General features: G+C 47.7%; 1 protein-coding gene across 5 annotated transcripts in view; it reads left to right on the top strand.

The window, feature by feature from the left end:
• Positions 1–4,612: 4,612 nt before the first annotated feature.
• Positions 4,613–22,947, top strand: part of LOC117219298 (uncharacterized) — a 42,157-nt gene continuing 23,822 nt past the window's right edge. For all 5 annotated transcript variants that reach the window (XR_013032651.1, XR_013032649.1, XR_013032650.1 and 2 more), the window contains exons 1-2: positions 4,613–6,267; positions 21,531–21,783. Coding sequence is in view for 2 of the 5 variants with exons in the window: in XM_033468337.2 (XP_033324228.2) it covers positions 5,646–6,267; positions 21,531–21,783 (875 nt within the window). In the remaining 3 variants the exon portion in view is untranslated. The remainder of the gene's footprint in view (positions 6,268–21,530; positions 21,784–22,947) is intronic.

The following is a 22,947-nucleotide window of genomic DNA, read 5'->3' as shown; positions in this document are numbered from 1 at the left end:
GAATCAATTATTTCGCGAACGACTGTTCGCAAATAAATAACTCGTAAATAAACTATTCGCGTGCAGGTCAACAGTTTAATTTATGCGCAAAAAGATTGTTGCGCGAATAATCTTGTATACGTACGTATCCGCGGCTGAAATTGTTCGATTTATTTGTTCGCTCGGACAAGCGTCTAGATAAAAAGTTGTTGGAATAATGCCGTGTGCTCTGGGTGGCGTTCTATCGTCGGCGTGCGGTCAAAGAGATCGTCGAATCGATTTTCAAGCGTTCCGATCGGTCACACGAGCCGTTTGGCTCCCGTTGCCCGAACCTTTCCTCGCGATATTATTAAACATCGGCGTGCCATTAAGCGTCGGCCGCGTCAAAATACGGGGATGAAGCCGGGAGGTTCGGCCCGGCAGCCGTCAATCAATCGTGCGCCCGCAGAAAATGAAATCGCGAGCAACATAAATATTCGACGCGGGCCGAACGTAAACGTCGCGTAGAACAACTGCGAAACTTGTAAACGATCGGGTTGCCGGTGCTCGCGATGCAGGAGAACAAGAGTCAGAATTCGACTACCGATTCCGGCGCCGTACTTCGGTTCTTCCGATATCTCGATTTTCTTTTTCATGCGATTGCAAAGAATCGTACTGGCCACCGTATCAAGACCATAATCTATACGAAGAGATCGAATGTATTCGACAACGATTTTTGCGATCATCTATTGGGTTGGCAACTAAGTAATTGCCGATTTCAGTTATAGATGTCTCTCACTCCCATTTCTATGATATCCGTAAATGTTATATTATAAATTTATTATTATTATTATTATTATGTTATCTTTTATTATCCGTGAATGTTAGCAACTGGACAAATTGAATGCAGCGGTCAAGGAAAAGCGACCAGAATTGGTCGATCGTAAAGGTGTCATTTTCCAGCAGGACAATGCTAGGCCGCACACGTCTTTGTCCACTCGGCGAAAATTGATGGATATTGGTTGGGAATTCATGTTACACCCACCGTATAGCCCTGATCTCGCGCCATCGGATTACCACTTGTTTCGATCCCGGGACAACTCCCTTCGTGGTAAAACTTTTAACGACGATGACGCTGTAAAATCTCGCTTAACTCAGTTTTTGGCCGAAAAGGATCAGACTTTCTACGAGCCTGGAATTTTCAAGTTGTCAGAGAGATGGCAAAAGGTCATCGAACAAAATGGAAAATACATTACAGATTAAACTTCTTTCCAAGTAAAAAAAAATTTTTTATTTCATGTTTTTGGTTGTTCCCGTAAATAAAATATATTATCAACGGTCTGCAGATTGTATGCACTTACGGCAAAAATGAACAAATCAAATACAAAATGAAAAGAACGTACGAATCATTTACGGACATTATTACACTGTTTTCATCGTATTACGATTGTTAAAATAGGAAAGACTCTTCCATCTAAATCGTATATCTTATACCTTAACTCGTGTAATTTTTATTTCGCATAAAGAGCTCCGCGACCCAATTATCATTATTTCAACAGCTCAAACAGAATTTTTAGAAACGTTAACACTTACCGCGCCCGCATAGAGCGTCGGGGTGCGTTTTCCCGACCGCTGTCGTTAATCGACGGCCCGTAATCTTTCGTTTGCTATCGAACGGGATTTCTTCACGCAAATGGAAGAGATACGGTACACTGGGCCGACGACTCCTACTCGAACGTTCGGCGGTTTCGTAGCCAGTGACGAGCGTTTCGGTTGCCGAGAGATCGGCAACGTCATCGATCAGATTCCTACGACAAAACGTAGAACCAGGGGGCTCGCGATCAAAAGGAAAGACGAGAATAAGTGCCGCGTAACCGCGCGGCGATTTGTCCGGATCAGCGTCAGGCTAAGCAGATTACAGGCTCTCCCCAAACGAGGCGGCAACCATGAGCGAACCATGAGGTCCGTCCCATCGATGGACAACTTGCCAAAGTGTATCTCGCGAGGGTGCGTACCGTCCGCGGCTCCCCAGTTTTCGGCGGCGGCGGCGTGCGAGCGACGGACGATTTTATCCGTTTCCGCGCCGGAAACCACCGCCGCGGACGGAGCCCGGAGAAACAGAAGCCCCCTCCGGCGACGTCGAGGACGGTGGGACGGTTTCGTTAAAAGGACAGATATCGATAACAAAACGCGCCGGTTTTATACGGCAACTAAATATATCCTCTCGGCGAGCGCATCCGCGCGGGCCGAGAGAGACGCGGGGCCTCGCATCTAAAGATACATCGGCAAAGTTACGTCGGCCGGGGTCGTGAAAGGCTTCTGCTTTGACGCGATCCTTTGAAGTGGTTTTCCTCGGACCGCGGCTATTCAAACGGATTCACCTGATCGTAACGTCGGCCGTAACCGTTTGCGAGCGCGCGGCTGCCGGTTCCTTTGGAAAAAGCAACGCCACGCGGCCGGCAAGGGCCCCAACGACCGGAAGCGATGCTTTCGACATCGGCATTGGCTTTCCCTTTGAGCCCGGTTCTCGATCGCCTCGCGGCCATCGCCGAGCAAAGCCGTCATTGAATATCGCAGATCCCGAGTTTTCCGGCGATCCGAAACGCGGAAAGAATGTCCCGGCGATCAAATACCGCCGGTGGTTTTCGTTGCGGGCCGCAAAAAGGTGAAGGGAGAGAAAGGGAAGAAGTGGAGAGGGTCTTCTTGTCGGGCGAGAGCAAACGATCGCGTCGGTCCATGGTTTCCGGCTCATTTCTGGCACGGCTGCTCCGCCGAGAATTATAACATTTATCTTGCGCGGATAATAACGGAATTGAATCGCGTGAAATTTCTAACTCGTAATAATATCGCGCTCGGTTTTTTTGTATATCTTAAACCGTATAATTACAATGATCCGACCCGCGATGATATCGGCGCGGCGATCCGCGTATCGCTACCTACGTATTTAGCGCGCACAGGCAATTTCCTGCTTTATTATAATAATATCCGGAGCAATCTGCCGCGTTCCCAGCTCGCGGCGCGTAGCCGCACCGTTTCGCGGGGCTTCTTATTTTCGAACGCGCCGGCCAAACGCCGTGCCGTGCCGTGCCGTGCCGTAGCCGATCTCTCGGTTTCCCAAGCGTTCGTCTTCGTCGAATTCGTCCGGTTTCGCCGTCACTCGGGGAGATCGGGCCCGCGACAACGACCGATCGGCGAGCCGTCGACGAGAGGCGGCCGGAAAAAACGTCGTAGCTCGACGGAAAACGGGTTCGGCCGTCGCGCGACGATCGAAAGGACGCGGCGCGCGAGGCGAAAAACGGAAAGGAAACGGAAAAAATCACGAAAACAGCGCGGGCGAAGGGTGGTGGGGGAGGGAAATGGATAGAGAGAGAGAGAAAGAGAGAGAGAGAGAGCGATGGCGGAACGGATGCTGCGGGTGGCGGAGGGAGGAAAGCGGTCCCTGTCAGCAATTGCCCCCTCCCTCGTAAGAAAAAATGGCAGCTGCCGCGACCGAATGCCTCGTACCAAACCATAATGTCGTACCACCCTCCTCGGTTACTCGTCCGCGCCGAGCTGGCGAGGGGCTCCCGAGGCCCGAGGAGAAACGGGAGGCCGACCGTGGCGAAAGAAACAACCTGGACGGGGAAAAAGAGGACGTCCCGATGGGGCGAGTCGCGACGAGGACGAGGCGGCCGCGGAGGACGCGGCGGGCGAGGAGGTCGCGGAGGCACGAGGCGGACGAGGAGCGAAGAGAAAGAGAGAGAGAAGGGATCGCGAGAGGGGAAGCCTCGCGACCACCACCACCACCAGCACCAGCACCAGCACCACCGCCACCTTGGTCGCCGTCGCTGCCGCCACCGCCGCCACCGCCATCGTCGCTACCAACACGGGTGTAACCTCCACGGTGACCGGCGACGACGACGGTTGACGGCTTCGCCTCGCTGCTACCATCGCGGCTACCATCTCTGCTACCATCGCTGCCACCGCCATTAGCGGCGGCGACCCTGCCGAAGATCGCGCTCGGCGAGACTGCGGGAATAAATGGAATCGAGGGAAACCGGGGATAGAGAGAACGGAAAGCAAGCGAATCGAACGGTTCCGCGAAAGCGTGTACGAGCCGTACGCGGGTGTACCCGCTTAGAAAGACAGCTGGCTGCCGGTTGGCGATCGCGAGAGAAGAAACGCGGCGAGGAGGCGCGGAGAGAGAGAGAGAGAGAGAAGGAGAGAGAGCGAGAGAGAGAGAGAGAAGGCGCGAGCGAGAGGGGGAGCGGTTGATAGAGGGAGAGAGAACCCGAGAGAGAGGCGGTAGCGGTAATAAGGTAGTCTCGGCATTCCCGATGAATTCCTAGGAGGAGTGAGGCGGCGGGCGGAGCCGGGTGCTGATCGTTCGGGCGGAGCTTGGCCGGAGGGTGCCGCCTACCGAACCACCGCAGAGTCGCCTTTTCTCCCTCTTCGGGTCGTCTCTCACCCCGTGTCGAGTGGTGCGCGCTCTGTCCCGGCTTCGGCTTCGGCATCGGGATCGGGATCGGCATCGGCATCGGGTGTTGGGTTTGGCGTCGGCGTCGACGTCCCGTAGCCCCGCGCGACCCTCGTTCTCGGCCTCTACGGCCTCTACGGCCACCGCCACCGCCACCGCCACCGCGGTCGCCACGCCGCACCGCGCCGCGCCGCACCGCGCCGCGCCGCGCCGCGTTCTCGCCGCGCACGGCGCGCCTCGTACCTCGGATCCGGAGAAGAGAGAAGAGAGCCGCGAAGCGCCGGGGGTGGGGACCGAAACGAGGAGCCGACCGCCGGTGGCGCGGGTCAGTCTGTCGGGCAACCGGTCGCTCTCTCGTTTCTCGCTCTGTCCGCGCTCTCCGCTCGACTCGAGCGCTCTCCACGCACTCGGGACTCTCGAGGCTCGGGACACACGGGACATCGAACCGATACGGGCCGATATCGCGACGCGACACGACGCGATCGCACCGCGCGCGTTCTTCCTCCTCTCTGTCTCTCTCTCACTCTCTCCCTCTCCCTCTCCCGTGCCCTCTCCGTCCCTTCTCTCGCCGAAGGACCTCGAATGTCCTGCCGCCCGTGATCCTCGGACCCGTCCGCGTCGTTGACAGTGCCGTTCCGCGTTTCCGAAACGCGCGAGATCAGTGGTTTCTTTTTCGATAGGTGCGCGCGTGCATCATCGCCGTGCTGCCTTCAAGTTGCTGCGGTTCGCTTCGACCGTGGTCTCACCGTCGAGTCGAACGCGTATATCGAGGTGTCGCCGCGATGCGCGCGCTACACCGCCGCGCACCTCGAGGCTCGACGTAACGGGACGCCTCGCGTCGCGACGAGCCGCGTTTCCGTTCGACGCGTGAGTTTGTTCGATTACGGTCGCCGCGAAGCATTCACGGAGCCTGGTGACGGAAACGAGAAAGCGCACCAAAGGTCCGACGCGGCAGCTACGACGTCGACGACGACGACGACGACGACGACGACGACAAGGACGTTGAAGACGGGAGACCGTGATCATCCGGGAGGATGTCGAGGATTCCGGTCAGCAGGAGCGTAGATAGACCGACAACAGTCTCGGAAAGCGAACGGAAGCCTCGTCGTCGCTCGTCGAACGGGAATAATCGCCGGCCGAAGCACCGATCATCGTCCGCCGTCGTCAACGATAACAGTTGAGGGACCCGGTTAAGAGGGCCAGAGTGTCAAGAGTGGTAGAGGGCGAGGTGATGTTGCTGGAGTCGCGAGGTCTCGCCGGTAGGAAGAGAAACGGATTGACGCTGTCTTCGTTCGGGGGTGGCGGCGGCGGCGGTGGCGGCGGCGGCGGCGGCGGTGGTGGCGGAGGAGGTGGAGGAGGCGGCGGCGGAGGAGCCGGCAGCGAAGAGGACGACGAGGAATCTCGACATCTGTTTCTTGGACGAAAAATGCAGGCCGAGGGCACCGCCGCCTCCGCGGTTTCCGCTGTTTCCGCGGTCTCCGCGGTCTCCGCCGGCCGCGGCCTGTCGCCCGGCTGCACCCGCGACGACGCCGACGAAAGCTCCAGCCCGTCGCCGAACAGCAGCCTCTTGAACAATCTAAACAACAACTGCAACTCGAGCCGGCAGTCTGCCACCGACTTCAGCATCGCGGCCATCATGGCGAGGGATTCGAGGCAGCAGCAACAGCAACAGCTACAGCAACAGCAGTCGCAGACCTCCTCGACGTCGCCGCCGATACCGCAGCAACAGCAGCAGCAGCAACAGCAACAACAGAGCCAGTCGCAGCTGCAGCAGCAGCAGCAGCAGCAGCAGCCTCATCAGCATCGACAGTTACAGCAACAGGCCGTCGGCGGCGGCAAGCTGCATCAGCACGGTGAGTCTCGTTTTGCACGGTGACGTCGAGCTTTATTAGCGCCTCTAAACGGGTGCCGTTCAGTTTAGGAAGCGTGTGCACGCTCTCGCCGGCGAAAGAGAGACGCCGGTCTGCCGAAAATCGATCGATCGCTGCGAGAAACGCTAAAGGGTTATCCGGCGCGAGTGATACGATTCGGCAGATCGCGGCGCGCCTCGTGTTACAATAACAATGCACGACGGTGCGAGAGCGTGGCGCGACGGATAAGTCCGCGCCGTTCACGTTGTCGTTCTCGTCGTCGTTGTCGTCGTCGTCGTCGTCGTCGTCGTTACCGCTGCCCCGTCGCTGGCTCGTTACCGAGATAAACGTCGTCGACGGTCCAGCTTTTTTTACTCCCCTTCTCCGTCCGACCCGTCAAACGGGACCGTTTTTGTCCGGCTCTCTGCTTCCCCGACGGTTTCGTCTCGTTCTTTCAGAAGGCAAAAAAGATATTTTGCCCGAGATGATATTTTCCGTTGTCGACCGTTTCCCGATACGCGTCTCGAGGACGCGCGCGCGCCGCGAAACTCGTTTCCGTTTCCGTTTCGAACCGCCGGGACAGATTTTTTTTGTTTCGAGCTTGAATCGTTTCTACGGCGGGGAGAGGAACGGGAGGAAAGAAGGAGAGGAGGAGGAGAAAGACGGAAGGGGAGGGGGACGAAGTTGCAAGGGACTGCGTGGTTCCTTTTGTTAATGAATGATTTAACGGGCGAGGTTTTTTCGAGGCTTGTAGTAGTCGGTCCCCGGTGCGTGATTTCGCCGGGCGTTAATTCCTCGGGCGCGAAGCGGTCGTTTCGCGCGATCAGGTGAGGTGTCTCATCGGAATTCTGGAAACGACCGTGGCTGCTTCGCTCAGCCAGACGTCCGTTCGGACGGGGCTCGACTCGACCCGGCTCGACTCGACTCGACTCGACTCGACTCGACTCGACTGGACTCGACTCGGTGTTTGGTTTCATCATCGCGTATCTTGGACGCCCGCGGCGAATAATCGCCCACGAAGATTCTACCGCGGACGAAATTTACGGTTGGCCACGGTGCAATTCACCCACGGAAACGGACCGTCGTTCCCAAATAAACTTGGGTAAACGGCGCGATGAATCGACCAGCGGACTCTCGTGTGCGTGCACGTGTGTTGGACACGCGCTCTTACTCCCCTCCGACCTCTCCGGGCCGCGCCGAGCCGCTCCAAACCGCGGGCCAAAGCAAAACCCGCTGGCCCACGGATTCCAAATTGTTAAATAAACGCTAATTTCGGTACTCGTTGATCGACGACGAACTTCGCCTTCCGCGTCCCGTCGCCTCTCGCTTCGTCGTTTCCCTCTTCGATGATCGCCCGACATGCGTCTTCCCTACTTTATTTATTTATTTATTTATTTATCGAAATAACGGGTCTCTGCTTAATACGATATACAGCGAATGAGGAAATTTAAAAGGATATAGAACGTTCGCGACGTGAGACGCGCAGGTGAGGTTAGAAAGCAGTCCTCTGCGTGTTCAGCGAAGTCAAATTATAGTCAATTCAACAGTCTATAAATAGAATATTTCTGAATGTAAATAGATTTAGCGGGTCTCTAAATTTATTTAGAAGCGATGCGAAATAATTTCTGGTCCCTTATGACCGTCCTGCATACGATCATTATCCATGTGTCATTATACCAAAGAGCCTCGAATCGTTCATAAATAAATAAATGAATGAATAAAAAGTCGCATCGCAATTACAGACATTGCCATTGGACGAATCGATTCTAAAAAATCTTTTCTCCGATCCGAGCGACCGCTGCCGTTCTCGACGCTTGCTCCGCGTTTTTCCACCGCGACCGTCGTTTCGGAACGTCGATTCCGCTAACTGCGAACGAGAACGCAGCGACGGGGCCGGGCGCATCGCGTGTTCGACGAACGAACAAAATCGAAATTCTCGACGGAACGGCCGCGGGGCCTCTAGTTCCGCCGCGAGAGAACGGTAGCCCGTTTTCACGGTTTGGCCGCCGGGGACGAAAAAAAAAACTGTCACGCCGGGCGTATAGGGTTTCGTCGGAGTGTCAACCGTAATAAATAGCCAATGACTTAGTTAAGCGAGGAACTACGACACGCCGCGTCGACCGTGCCCAGAAGTTACGACCGGTTGGAATCGGCTCGGGATCGATTAACTCGTCGGAGCCAGATGGAGGAGGCCGTGTGGCCGAGGCCGAGGCCGACCTACGGGGAACGCCTCGAAATAACCGGAAACCGTAACGACCCTTATCGTCTCGCCTTCTCTTCATCCCGTTGATCGTTCAATCGGCTCGCGATTTATTTCTCGTTCCGCGTCCCCACCCCCCGTTCCCCCGTTCGCAACCGTGAACGGACACCGCTCCGGCGAATCGTCGCAGCGTTCGTCCTCGTCGCGCGGACTTCCTACTCGCGGCGCGGCCAAAAAGTCTCGAAAAGCCGGTTCGCCGGAAACGATCGGAGCGTCGACGAAGAGATTCGGCGGGCCCCGATCGAGCAGCGGCGAGCAATCGAGTCGCGCTCTCGTCGACCCACATAGGGGATTCGTGGGCGCTCACCTGGCCGCTGGACCAGTTCGCTGAAACGATCGTCGACGCGTTCGCGATTCGAGTTCGTGTTCCTTGGTACGTCGGTAAACACTTCTCCCGTTTCGAGCATTCTCGAAGCGTTCGCTATCCCGAGATTTCTCGCCTCGATAAGCGATAACCGATAACCGATAACCGATAGAAGGAAACAAATCGTTCTCGGGCTTGTCACGAGAATGTTGACAATTTTATCGTCGCCGGATAATACGCCGAGTCGGACGACGGCCATCCCCCCGCGCGCCCTCTCGTCCCCCTCGCGTAGCGTTCACCGCTTTCCCGGAAGTCTCGGGGAACGTAGAGCCGCGCGAAACGCACGCTGCGCGCGTGGCGAGGCAGATTTTCCTCGGCGTATCGCCGCGGGTCCTGCGTACGGCCTGCGGAACGAGGCGATATGGTTCGTTCGCTCGCTCGCCCGGAATTACATCGTGCGCCGTTAGTCGAGTAAAACCGATCGGGGACCGTCAAACACGCGGACGGCTCGCCGCGGACGACAGAAAAATTATGTAGATCGCAGCGAGGCCGCTTCCGGCGCGCGGACGCGTCGATGTCTCCCGCTCGCCGCGTCCGCGCCGCTCCAGAGCGGGCCCGTCGAATTTTACTGCACGCTTGTCGGACCGATCTCCTCGAACGTCGTCTCTTAATTTCGGCGCCTTACTTTGATAAACGTATTAAGTTCGTAGGAAGAGCGCAGCATCGGTTTTTGCGACTCGTCTCGCGGCACGTTGGCAGGGCTCGGGGAAATATCGATTTTTGAAATAGCGAATTAGAGTGTGAATATTTTCGTCTTCTCAAGTAGTACAGAATTTGCCGAATAAACTATTTTGTAAATCGTAGTTGCATGCGGATATTAACTAATTTACGCTGACCGTGCCGTCGCCGGTCAAATGACCGGTTCGACGATTCTTATTTTATAATTATTGAAATTATAAAGACCACCGGAAACCATTCGATAAATTTATTCGTCCCAACATATATTAATGTAAGAATTGGGAGAAATCTAAATACGTTCAATACTTTTCCATAAGACAACGCGGACGAGTAATGTTTTCCGCTCGGTACGGTTAATGTTAAAATAGTAAATGGATTGTAAATATTTTTATCTTTTCGTGTGATACAGAATTTGGCAGATGAATTATTTTTTAAATAGCAGCTACATATGGATATTGCCCGATTAAATACATGTATTTGAAATGCTATTTTCATATGAAAACTGTTACTTCGAACGAGATTTATTTAACAAATTCTGTATTACAAGAGACGATAGAAATATTTACAATCTACAGTCTACTATTTCAAAAATCTATTTAACCCCAGCCCTGCACATTGGGCAGCCTATGCACTTTACCAACGCTAAACCTACCCCATCGCCGGTCGAATGACCGGTTTCACATTTTTGATTCCGTAATTGTTGAAGTCGTAAAGCTGCTTCCATTAGGAATCGTTGAATTTATTTATTTATTTATTTATTTATTCGGACACAGACTATTATAAGTGGACTGCGGATCTTTATGCATTTATGGCTTGCGTAGATTTTTCAGATGCAAGAAAACATGTCAATTAACAAGGTGTGTAATAGCATTTTTATTCTCATTTTGTAACAAGCGATCTTTTAGTTGACGAACGATATTTCTTTTCTTTAATTCCAATTCTGAATGGAATGGAAATGAAATGAGAATTGCGAATGGAAATGAGAATTTGCACAAAGATCCGCAGTTTAATTGTAAGAATTACAGGCGGCCCTCGATTTTCGCACATTCTACTTTCGCATAATTCGCTATTTCGCAGATATTAAAAAATTCAACTTTGCAAGCCTTTGCGGTCGAATGTTCCCTCTGAGCGGACGTCGTGAGTCGAGCAGGCTGCATTGTAATTGGATGCCCCCTCCCAGGGGACATCAGACTTTAGCCATCGGATTACAATGTTGTTCCGATCAAGAGGTCAAGACTTTGACAATTAAAAATATGAATGAAGCCTTCATGCATCTGGACAAATTTTTAACTGTTATGAAAGAATGCGATCCTAATGGAGAACGTATATCTCAAGTACGTAGGGCAATACAAAAAGACACTGCGCGTTATAGGTGGTACTCAACTAACTCTAACGACAAGTTTATAAAGAAAACACCCGAAAGCTAAATAAATAAATAAATACTTTAAAACACCGTTTTTGGTGCATATTTTTTTACATCCCTCTACTTTCGAACATTCATTCGCACATACTTCCAGGAACCAATTGTGTGCGAAAGTCGAGGGTCCACTGTATAAAGAATTACAATAAATTCTATCCTGTAGTTCTTATAAGGAGAGGCTTGTTAGTCGCTTTTGAGACCTCGGAAGGTTTAGCTCTAAACGCAACTTATAAACCCACGTTATCGATTCTGGGCTCAACTACTCTTCAGCATTGAAAAAAGTCGTCTGAAGTATTTTATTCGTCTACAAAGTGCTTGATTGTCTCGTCAACTGTCCTTCCATATCGCAAAAATTCAATGCAAGTGCATCTACCGTTGCATCGCCATCTACCTTACATCCTACTTCACCGCTTACTTACTTTACCCCTTCTGTCGTATTTGTACATTTGCCAATAATTTTATAATACAATTGTATTTCTCGCTATTAGCACGCTATGTACGGCAGAGATATTAATACCTTTCTAAAAAAATTAATTCTTCTAAATTTCGTTATATATTCCAAAGAATTCATCCGCGAAATCTTAAAAGTCCTCGTAACATACTTGTTATCGAAATCTTATCGTCGGTTTGCCAAATATTAAATGTTTTACAAAAAAAAACGGATAGCGCGTTAATGTCAATGTATTCGGTTCGAAAGTGCATGGACGCTCATCCTATCAATTATTCCGGTCATCTACTTTATATCTATCAAAATTATTCTTTCACACTTTTGTTGCACCGTCTTTATCAAGTACTCGCTGTTAACGCGCTTCTTTTGTTTCGATTCCTTTTGTTTTACCTCATGACGCGCACTCGACCGTAGATAAAATAAAATCGAAACAAAATCAGTTAACAGATTACGCGTTCCATTCTGGCATGCTTCTTTATCCATCTTTCCAATGTGTCGCTGCATACGACAAAAGAATCGTTTAGGAGAACCTAAACTTGTTCTATCTATTTAAATCTTAACACACTATTTGCGAGCTTTATTTCACGTCTGACGGGGGAAAATCAGTGAATTTGGAAAAATATCCGCTTTTTACAAAATATTTATATACATATAAATATAAATAATAATATAATAATATGAAAATATAATAATATAGTAATATAATAATATAATAATATAATAATATAATAACATAATAACATAATAATATAATAATATAATAATATAATAATATAATAATATAACAATATAATAATATAATAATATAATAATATAATAATATAACAATATAACAATATAACAATATAACAATATAACAATATAACAATATAACAATATAACAATATAAAAATATAATAATATAATAATATAACAATATAATAATATAATAATATATATTTCAGTTCTTTGAAATATTAAAAAAAATAAATTTTTTAGAAAGATTTACTGGTTTATATATATATACTGTGTGCATTGAAAAATTACGTCTAAAGTGCGTCGACGGTGTGACGGTAACGAGCGGAAAGGGCTCGTCGTGGGAACCGCGAGCAGCGTCGCGTATTTCGCGTTTCAGGGAATTCCGAGAGAAAGAAGACGCTCGGACGCGTATCGGGCGGCTCCGATAGCGATCGAGAACACGTCGGAGATAAGACGCGCCGCGACACCGGCTGCGTGGGAGTCCGATCGCGCGCGATCCACAAAAAAAAAAAAAGAAAACACACCTCGTCACGGCCAGATTAGTTTGCGTTTCGCGAACAAACAATGTGGCTCTTTTTAATTACCCGTCGACAGGCTGATCGATGATCGTTCGCGTAGGCCACTCAGTCGCGATCAGATAACGGCGCGCGATCGCTTTCGGCGGGACCGGGACGAGCCGCGACGAACTGCGAACGGTCTCCGCGACAGTTTTCCTCGCGATTCCGGCTCGCGGCGTTCGACTCGCCCCGACGTGGTCGCGTTTCAGAGACCAGAAACGGCCGTTTCCCGCTCGGCTCGTCCGCGTCCGCCTCTGTACACGCGGCGCGCGTAACTCGCGTTCCGGATCGTAAACTTGTCGCCGTGCTCGGCGCGAGATCTTCGCGGCCGGAAATCAAAGGCGGCCCCGGAGTCGACTTCGCCGCGCGAGAAATTCCGAATTCGATGCCGCGTTTCGGAGCGGAACCCGCCGGAATCGGCGGAAGCCGTGCGGCGGCGGAGGAGCAGAGCAGAGAAGAGCAGAGCAGAGCAGAGCAGAGCAGAGCAGAGCAGAGCAGATCAGAGCAGACGGTCTCGTAGATCGTGGGGGAACTTTCAATCTGTCCCGGCCCTCGTGTCTTTGATCCGTCGGCGTCGGCGTCGGCCGCGGCCGCGGCGCAGGGTGCAGCAGCACGTTGCCGCCGCGCTGCACTCGCAACCGTAACTCACTTGACGAGGTCGGTCGTAAAGTTGCTCGAAAGTCGGGCTCGGCCCCGACAGACGCGCACAGGCCACGGATCGTTCCGGCGCGGCGACTCGTCATGCGTTTCGTCAGTCGTTTAACACCGCCGTTCGCCGTGTCGAATAAAAATACGCGGCTGCTAGACCACACATCGCGCTCTAGCTCTCGCCGTCCAATTAGCGTTCGCGCGACTTCGCTCAAAAAACTCGAGGAAAATCTTGGCGATCGGACCGCGCGGCCGCGTTCCATCGCGCCGGAGATCCTCGCGAGAGCGGGCTAAACAGCCGGCTAAACGGCTAGTCTCCCGCCGTCTCCTTTCTTCCCCGGCCTTCTCCCTTTCCCTCCCTTCCGACCACACGTTCGCCACGCCGTTGCACAGCCCCTTTCCATCCCGGGCCCTAAGGCGAGCGAGCAGAATCGTCTTAACGAGCGAAAGTAATTTTTAAGCGTGCCGCGAACGAAATCGCGTTAAGCGAAAATACGTTTCAGGCACCGTGGAGGTATCGAGCCGGCGGATCTCCTGGCGAGCGGCTTGCCGCCGAAGCGCTCCCCGGTGTTTATTATTAATTTATTCGCGATCGTTTCGAGTTATCGAGCCGGAGCACACCTGCCGGCCCGTGCTATACGCGAGCTAATCGCGCGGGTCCTCCGAAGAAATCGGCTCCCGTCTTCGCCGGCAATTAGCCGGGTGAAACTCGCTCCAATTTGCGCCGCCGCTGCGTCCGTCGGCCATCGACGGGGCTCGCCGAACCGGAGAATCGCGGTGCCGTTGAACGAGACGCGCGCGACTCGCCGACAGAATTTGTCGCGAGAACACGCTCGAACGCGGCCGCCAGGATTGCGCGAGGCTCGCGCGACTCGCCGCGAGCCGCGTCGCTGCAAGCTATGGCCTCGCGGGACGAAAACATGAAATCCAAATATTTATTTATTTATTTATTTATTTATATACAAGATGTTCGCTTTTAATCGATATATGAAAATAACTCGTTAATTACACACTGTGTCAAAAATGTTTCCCCACCGAAATGAAATGGTTTCGAGGGGGTTACCAGACTACGTAATTCGTTTTTCTGTAAGTGGACGTGTACAGGACAAATGAAGATCGACTTACAGTACGTACGCGTCCACTTGCAGAAAAATGAATTACGTCATCTCGTAGCCCCCTCGAAACCATTTCGTTCCTGTGAGGAAACATTTTTTATGCAGTGTGTAATTAACGAGTTGTTTTATTTTATAAACGGAATCGTATAATTTCGAATACACTTATCGGTTCTGTCCGTCGTTCCGAGCTAAAGAATATTCGTCGAAATATTACCACGTGTCAATAAATTATTTCTTCCCTTCGATGTATATTTATTTAAATATATGGCGTAGAATGTGTTCGAATGCTTTCGTTACCCACTGCACTTTTCACGACGCAGACAAAGTTATTTAACCAGCCCTCCAACATTTAGGTAAATTCGGTGTTGAAATTATTCAAGAGCGAAACAAGACTGCACTTGGCTTCTTGCGCCTTGCGGTCGATGCAGAGAATTTTTATTTTGCATAAAGATAATGCCGTCTAACGATAACGTTGTATAACAGAAAACGAAATTCGTTCGCGAGATTCTATTGTTCCATTAAAATACACAGAAAAGTGGACGAAAACATAGTTGTGATGCTTGTAACGCTGACACCGGACGAGACCGCGAAACTAAAAGAAGCGGCCTAGGCCCTAAGTGGATAATTATATAATTATTGTTTGGAAGCCGCGCTACCGTTGCCACTATTATATCCTTGCCTTGGTTCGCCGCGTTCGTCTCCCCGTCCCGGGAGAAAGGGAGACGGAGGATCGGCGGGCTCGGAAGCAAACGATCCTTGAAAATCGCGAGGCATCGATTAATTATGCGAACGCCGCTGATTGCGATCTGCCGCGAGGGTTCAGGGTTCTCCCGGTTCCGCGGTCTCCGACGTCGCGCCGACGCGACGCGACGCGACGACGCGCGGTGTAACGAGCAGTCGACAAAAGTAAAAAGAACCGAGGGCTGAAATTCGTAGCTGATCGTATCTCGAAATACTAACAAATGAACGTAGATTTGAATCGTGTTCAGAATTTTTATTTAACATTTCGGTTTGTCGTCAGAAATGATGCTTCGTATTTGTTTGAATTATCGGCGCAGTTCTTTAAGCACGCGCCATTCGTCGAATGTTCATCCGATTAATTCGATTTTTATGAATTATGTTCTGTATTGTAAGACCTTCCAAGCTGCGGAACAATTTTTGTACAGTATCGACAGTTTGCTCCGATCTTGTATGTTAATTGTTTATCAACTTCGACACGAGTTTTAAAAGAACGTATCGAAAAGTAGCTCCCTGATTTATTCTGCATTTATTGGGAGCATGTTGAACTTCGTAATCGCGTCAAATGTAGCTGCCAGAAATGGAGAAAATAGTCGAAATCATTATTACAACGTTCAACGTAGAGGCCGCCTTATGCGCAGTCTCCACTCGTAGTCTCGTAACTCGTGGATAAATAGCAATAGGAATTTGTTAAATCGACTTATTACAGAGTCAGATCCAATAATATCTCGTTGCAAGCAAAAATACAGAAAACATGATTTAAGAGACGTAAAACAATGCAATTTAATAATAGAAGAACCGCGTCTTGAATCATCGGATATAAACACCGACTCGTGTTCTGTTTCAGACGCAGGCATCGTATAGCGGATAATTGATTTAAAGAATGTATTTAAAAAGATATTTCAAACAAGCGTCGATTCATTTCGTTTGCCCCAAAATTCGTATGTTCCAAACGATCGTTTCGATTTTACGCACACATTTCTTGTGAGAAAGATTTTGGGACAAAAGTTAGTCGGCAATCGTGTGACAATAAATTTCAGTCGAGAATATTAGTAAACAACTTTTCACTTAATAAAAAGATCAAGATCGTCTTCATTTTTTATTAGTAAAATTGTGTTTACTTTTCCATAAATCGATGCATCTTTGTGTCCCCTTTAAAGCAATGTTAGGGTTCTAAGGTCGGAAATGAATTAGTTTAAATGTTATGAATTTTTCCCAAACGCCCGTAGACAGAAAATTAGACAGAAAATTCTCCCTAATTGTTGCTCAGATTGTGCACAAAAATAGACAATTTTGGATAGTTTTTGACAATCGATAAGTATAAAAACGAACCGCAAGGCTCGAACAATCGTATCTCCTCTTCTCAAATTGTCTATTTTTGTGTACAATCTGAGCGTCAATTAGGGAGAATTTACTCGCGTCAGTATTTAATTTGACGCTTGTACATAGTTTCAGTGAATGAAAATGAAAAGATCGCTGTAAAAGTTATTACATTACGAATTGGTAACAAAAATATGTTTATTTACTTTCCACAATACCTATGATCTAAACAATTTTAACTTGTGTCTACACAATTATGAAATTAACGTAGACTTTCTGCCATGTTTAACTTTTGGAAATTAAGTTGGCGCTAAATATAAACGAAGTGATATTATTATAAACTATAATAAGATAACAAATGTATCAGTAATCAATAAGACGTTTGGTAAGCCTTGGCTATTATTACCTCTGATAAACGATTAGGCACGCTATTTATTAATTTCCTCATAATCTCCGAGGCTATTCCGTTCCATTTGATTTTTAAAGCTCTTGTAAATTGAAATTTTGCGTATCGTTCTTTTTGCGATATTCGACGGGAGGCTGTCCGCGCGTCGACTCGGATCCGCCGGAAAACGTGTCGCGGACGCGATCGAACGATTCCGATTGGTCGGAAACGGAGAAGCGTCGCTCTCGTCGGCAGCGTCGCCAGGGACCAACGAATCCGGAAACAGCTGTCCTCTCTGTCCACCTCCGTGCATGCCGCCTTCGTGATTACGTTTACGCAAGCACCGTCCCGCGATCCGCCGACAATTAACGGCGGAATCGACTTCATTGTCCTCGCGTATCGTCCGATCGCTCGGCCGATCGCTTATCCCATCGCTTATCCCGACTCTCGGTCGTCCCATCGGTCGTCCCATCGCTTGTCCCATCGCGTCGCGTCGCGCAGGGCATTAGCAACGAATTACCACATGCGATAACAGCAATTTTCTTCGACGGTGCTAGTTTCACTCGTAAAACATCCCCGGAGATTCTCGCGGCCGGCCGGCTCTGTATTTACGCAGCGTTTACCGCTTCCAGATGGAAACGTTTCAATATACCGAGATACCTGCGAGATTACTCGCACGCAACGCCAAACGTTTCCTCTCGTCCCGATAACTATGCAACAATTAATTACCGACGATCTATCGACTTATCGGTCGTTATTCCGCTCTTCTGACGTCGTTTTCACCGCGTGCTTCTCCAAAGTCGGTCCACGACCGACTAAACTCGACCCCGATCGTTCCGCGACGACGTAACTACGTCTTTGAGAAAAAAGAAAGAAGCGCAGAGACACGAAGAGAACCTTGTCGACGGACGAACCGCTTCCTCTGGGCTAATTTTCTGGCTACGCCTTCGATCGGGCCTGCTTCGATCTTTACTTTGATTTTATTTAATTCAATTTAATTTATTTCAATTTAATTTGATTTATTTTTATCTCATTTGGTTCAGTTTGATTTTAATTGATTTAATTTTATGAAATTGTATGCAATTTAATTTAATTTTATTTAATTTTATTTAACTTATTTATATATACATGTATATATACATTTTTACAATAACAAAACAAAAGAGTAGCTTGTTTAATTCGATTTATTTATATGTAGGAAATAACGCTCACTTTTACAATGACAGAAACGAGATATCTTATCTTGAATGTCGGGGATCAGAAAATTAGGTGATCAGTTTATATAGACTTGTTTTAAATTTAGTAACGTTAACTGCAGATGTGTATATCTTATCGCTATTGTTCGTAAATTCCTTAAATTTCTTAGTACAGTTTGGGTACGTTGTATAGTAATGTACTTAGTACTGTACGTACGATAGTATAGTAATGTACGATATATAGTAATATAGGGGGTCCATTTTATTCTGTACATATGCGTCAGGGCAACATCGTTTAGTTCAAAGCTACGAGTGCAGTAAATTCTCCCTAATTGACAATTTGAGAGGAGGAGATACGATTATTTAAAGGCTCGTTTTTAAGTCGTCGACAATCAGTGATTATAAAAACGAACGAAGCAAGGCTCGAATAATCGTATCTCCTCTTCCCAGATTGTCCATTTTTGTGCGCAATTTGAGCGCGAATTAGAGAGAGGAATCACTGTACACCAGCCTAGTACGTCCACGAAAAAATAATTGTATTCTTGTACAAAAATTTCATCGCGTCTTTTACCGTCAACAAAATTGCATTAATTCCATTCCATTCCATTTCATTTCGTATCATTTATTCACGCGAAAAATCTCTCTAGTACAAGAGAATGCGTAGGGAGAAACCGAATCAAATTTATGCAAAAAGTGATGAAATAAAGGTGATTCCAGATTTCGTAGTAACTTATTAATCATTCTGTTAGCACGATTTCGAGGTCCAAACATTGTGCGATGGTTCACAGAATAGAATAGTGTACGATTCTTTAAATGTTTCGATGGCGCGTGAAAGGGGAACAATTCTATTACAATTACCGGCGATGAAATGCGATCACTTGATTACATTACTTGCAGACAAAATAGCGGTAATTTGGCTCGAAGGTACGAAATTGACTCGAACGTGCGTGCTGGAATTTATCAGCTCTCAAGTACGTTCAGAAGAGCAACATTCTAGTTTTCTGAGTAAATCTGTATTTTTGAGCTCGTACGTTCTGAAGGCTCGTAAATTGTGAACCACCTACTTACTTACCTACGCAATGCGTAGCATTTGGCGGGATATTCGGCGTGTCTCGCATTTTTCCGTACATACATCGGGAGAACGTTCTGCAACTAAAAATAAGGCGAAAAAGGTTGCATAATAACAAAAAGTCCACGAATAGCTTGTTAAGAAATTATGACAAAAATACTTGTGCTAAATATGTGTACCTGTATCATCTCCATTTGAAAGTGACGACCGTTTTTGTTCACACAAATTCGACTGCGACGAGTTATTGAATTTATCGTTGATCTCGGTTGGTTGGTTGCGCGTTTGTTCAATCTCTTCGCAGGCGATGCTGAACAAAATAAGGACACTTCGACTTGTTAATGACAACGGCGAGAAAATAGACATATTTGCAACAAATATTACGAGATTCAAAACGAGTTTACATAAATTGTTCACCTAAACTGCTGACTCCTTGTCGATGTTAATATTAACTTTTTGTTCTGCATTGTAAAAATGGCTGTTCACCCGTGCACACAAATAAATTAAATTAACAATATTTGTAATCAATTCGTCTCTCGTATATTAGCGTTATCGTATCTTTCACAATTCCTATTTTCGTCATAACTTCTCAACGAAGCGGACATTTCGCGTTGTACAGAGTGTTTCGTCTAATTGAATACCTCGAAATGGGTCAAAGCTGCGAAGAAAATGTTTACGCAAAAGCTAGTCGGTACGAAAAGCTGTCTTGCGTGCTATTAACAAATTTTTACCAAGTTACCGAAATCTACAAGAGGCATTTTTTAAGTTTTCGTTATAGGTTCGGATAAAAAAGTTAAAAAAACGAGAGCTTTTTATTTTCTTTTGTCATCCCAAGTAACAGCAAAATTTAAAAAAGGCATATTTTAGTCATCGTCTAGCAGACTAGTCCCTCTATCACCTGACAAACATTCAAGTCACTCGGTCCAGTTTTAAACAAGTTATTGCGTTTTAGAAGGTGCACGAAACACTTTTGTGGTCCAATGTCAATATCGCCGGCCCTTGACGACCTTTCACCGCGTAGACGTGCGGCCATTAAAATGTTAACACTATGCCGTCCTCAGATCTTAGATACGATTCTTTTGTTTGACGCCGGCATAATAGCTTGGAAATTTCAGATTTAGAAAAATCCGTAGTTATTAATTATTTTCTATGTTTCTTCTGTAATACGAAAAGTGCGTGCCGTTAAAAGATAAAAAATATAAAATATGAGATTTCAAAGAAAAAGAGAACGCAAGCTATTCCTTTGGCAGTGCTTTCTCGTTAAGTTAGTAGACTGCCGGTATTATGCATTTGTGCAAAAAACAAATACGTCAAATACAAAACTGAGACGACACTAGAAAAGTTCAAGAATGACGTTACATTATTTTCAACTTGCTACGATTACTCGAAGAGAACAGACGTTTTCATGTAACTCATAACCGTTGCAATTAGCTTAAACAATTTTTATTTTGCACAAAGATCCGCGGTCTGCTAATTAAACAGAAGTGACACGTTCCTACCTTAACACTAGAAGTACCGAGTGCTATTTAATTTACACTTGACAAGATCTTTGATTAATCAATCTATACGCTTGACCGAAGAAATTTCCTCAAAAATTTCCTGTAGAAATGTTAGCTCGATGTTAACACTATGCCGTCCGCAGATCTTAGATATGATTCTTTCGTTTGCCGCCGGTATAATAGCTTGGAAATTTCAGATTTAAAAAAAATTCGAAGATGGGGTAATATAAATTCCTAAAATTAAGATAAGTCATCCAAGAATTTTCGTGCATAATTCTTAGTTAAACAAGCACAATGCTATAGTTGGTTTGCTGCCTGTTGCGCACGGCACAAAATACCCGCCGGAAGTCGTGAGGAGACGACAACGATTTATTTGTTGGACTCCACAGTCCTCGTTTACAATTCTTGGAGCACTGCTCCGTTCGACGTATAAATTGTAGCACGGCTACGAATTTGTTACGAAGTGAAGCACGGCTTCACTGAGACTATGAAATGGAAGCACGGCTTCGTATGGGCGCAAGGGCGCTGAATAAGACTGGTCTATAAGCGATAACGATATCGACAAAATCCCACGTTATCAAATTTGCGGCAGTATATATAGACACCTGGCCGATGTGCAAGGAGAAGCATCGTCAGGTGTCGAAGGCCGGGTCATTGCCTCCTAAGCCAACGCATGTCGATCGTGTTATTGTCTTGCCGCCTCGCCGTTTATTCGACAAAAACGGCGAGACGGCTTTCTTTTCCTCTTCATCCCCGTCGAGCCGTTCTTCCGGCTCGGCGCATCATCGAATGGTGAAACTAAGCGTGTTTGTTTTTCCGTTGCGCTGGTTTCAGAAAGGGAACCGAGCGTGTCCGGCGTCGTTCGCGGCGCACCGCCGATTCAGGAGGCGATGGTCGCGGAAGACGACCTGGAGACCGACGACACCGGAAGCACAAGCGGCAAAGCCGCATCCCCCGTGAACCCGCTTCTCCAGGAGCGGTCCAACTGCGAGGAGCTGAGGCACGTCGTCTGCCACCTGGAGACGAAAGATCTGTGGGACAAATTCAACGAGCTGGGCACCGAGATGATCATCACGAAGACTGGAAGGTAAGAGGACGGTTTACGAGCCGCGGCGTCTCGGACGCGCGTCGCGTTTCGCAACCTCTCGAATTCAATATTCGGTTTCGAAAGGTCCGCACGCGAGCAAGAAATTACCGGGCGAGAATTAAAAGATCGTGGCGGTCTCCGGTGAAGCTCGCGCGGTGACGAACGACCGGTTAGATTGCTTGTATCGAGCCTCGGTCGATTAGTCGGATCGCTGCCAGCGGAAACCGAGCAACCTCGAGATCGATCCCTCTGCATACCTACGATCTCGAACACGCGAGGATCACACGAGCGGTGAAAAAAAACCCACGCCGATCCTCGCTTTTCCGCCCGTTCCCGCCTTCCGAGAGCGCCTTTTAACTAGACCCATTTGCCGACAGTTTTCTCATCGCGGCTCAAATACGATCTCTTAGTTACAATCTATGTGATTACTGTTCGCAATTTGCTCTGCGACACAAAATTAGATACTTGTACGGCTCTTGCAGTGAGGTAGCTATTTATTCATTTATTTATTTATTTATTTATTTAGCATCCGCGGCATAAGTGCCCGTTTAATTTCTCTACGAAGGTTCGACTTGCATTTGCAATGCACACGGTATTAATGATTTGCATTTCTGATAGAAATGAACAGGCGGAATTCGAAATAGTAGGGAAATTAGACGAATGGAAAGACGATGATGTATTGTTTGTAATCTATTAAAATTATTAAAAGAAGGAAGATGGGGATCAAATAAAATCATCATTTAACGGATCTACCGGCAGGTTTTTTTTGGAAAAACTTAAATTGTTGTAGTTTTTGAACAATTTTTCAAGATATTCTCAACAGTCGGCTTTCGATTTAAAAAAGAAATAGTTCTGTTTAAAAATTTTGGATATGTGGAAATAATAATGGATCGTGTATGAAATGATTGTAGTTCTTGAACAATTTTGTTTAAGATATTCTTAGCTGTTGGTTTTCGATTTTAAAAGAAATAGTTCTGTTAAATGATTTTGGATATTTGGAAATAATAATGGATCATGCTTGAAATGATTGTAGTACGCGTGAGAGCGACCTCGAAAAATAACCCTGACTGTAGCTTCTAAAAAGTATTATAAATAAAGAAAGTAATTCTTACGTTATTTTCTTCTTCAGCTTCCCACATAAATTACAAAAATTCTCATATTTGG

Source organism: Megalopta genalis, chromosome 2 (assembly GCF_051020955.1).
Source record: "Megalopta genalis isolate 19385.01 chromosome 2, iyMegGena1_principal, whole genome shotgun sequence".
NCBI lineage: Eukaryota > Metazoa > Arthropoda > Insecta > Hymenoptera > Halictidae > Megalopta > Megalopta genalis.
This window is presented reverse-complemented; position numbering and strand designations above follow the sequence as displayed.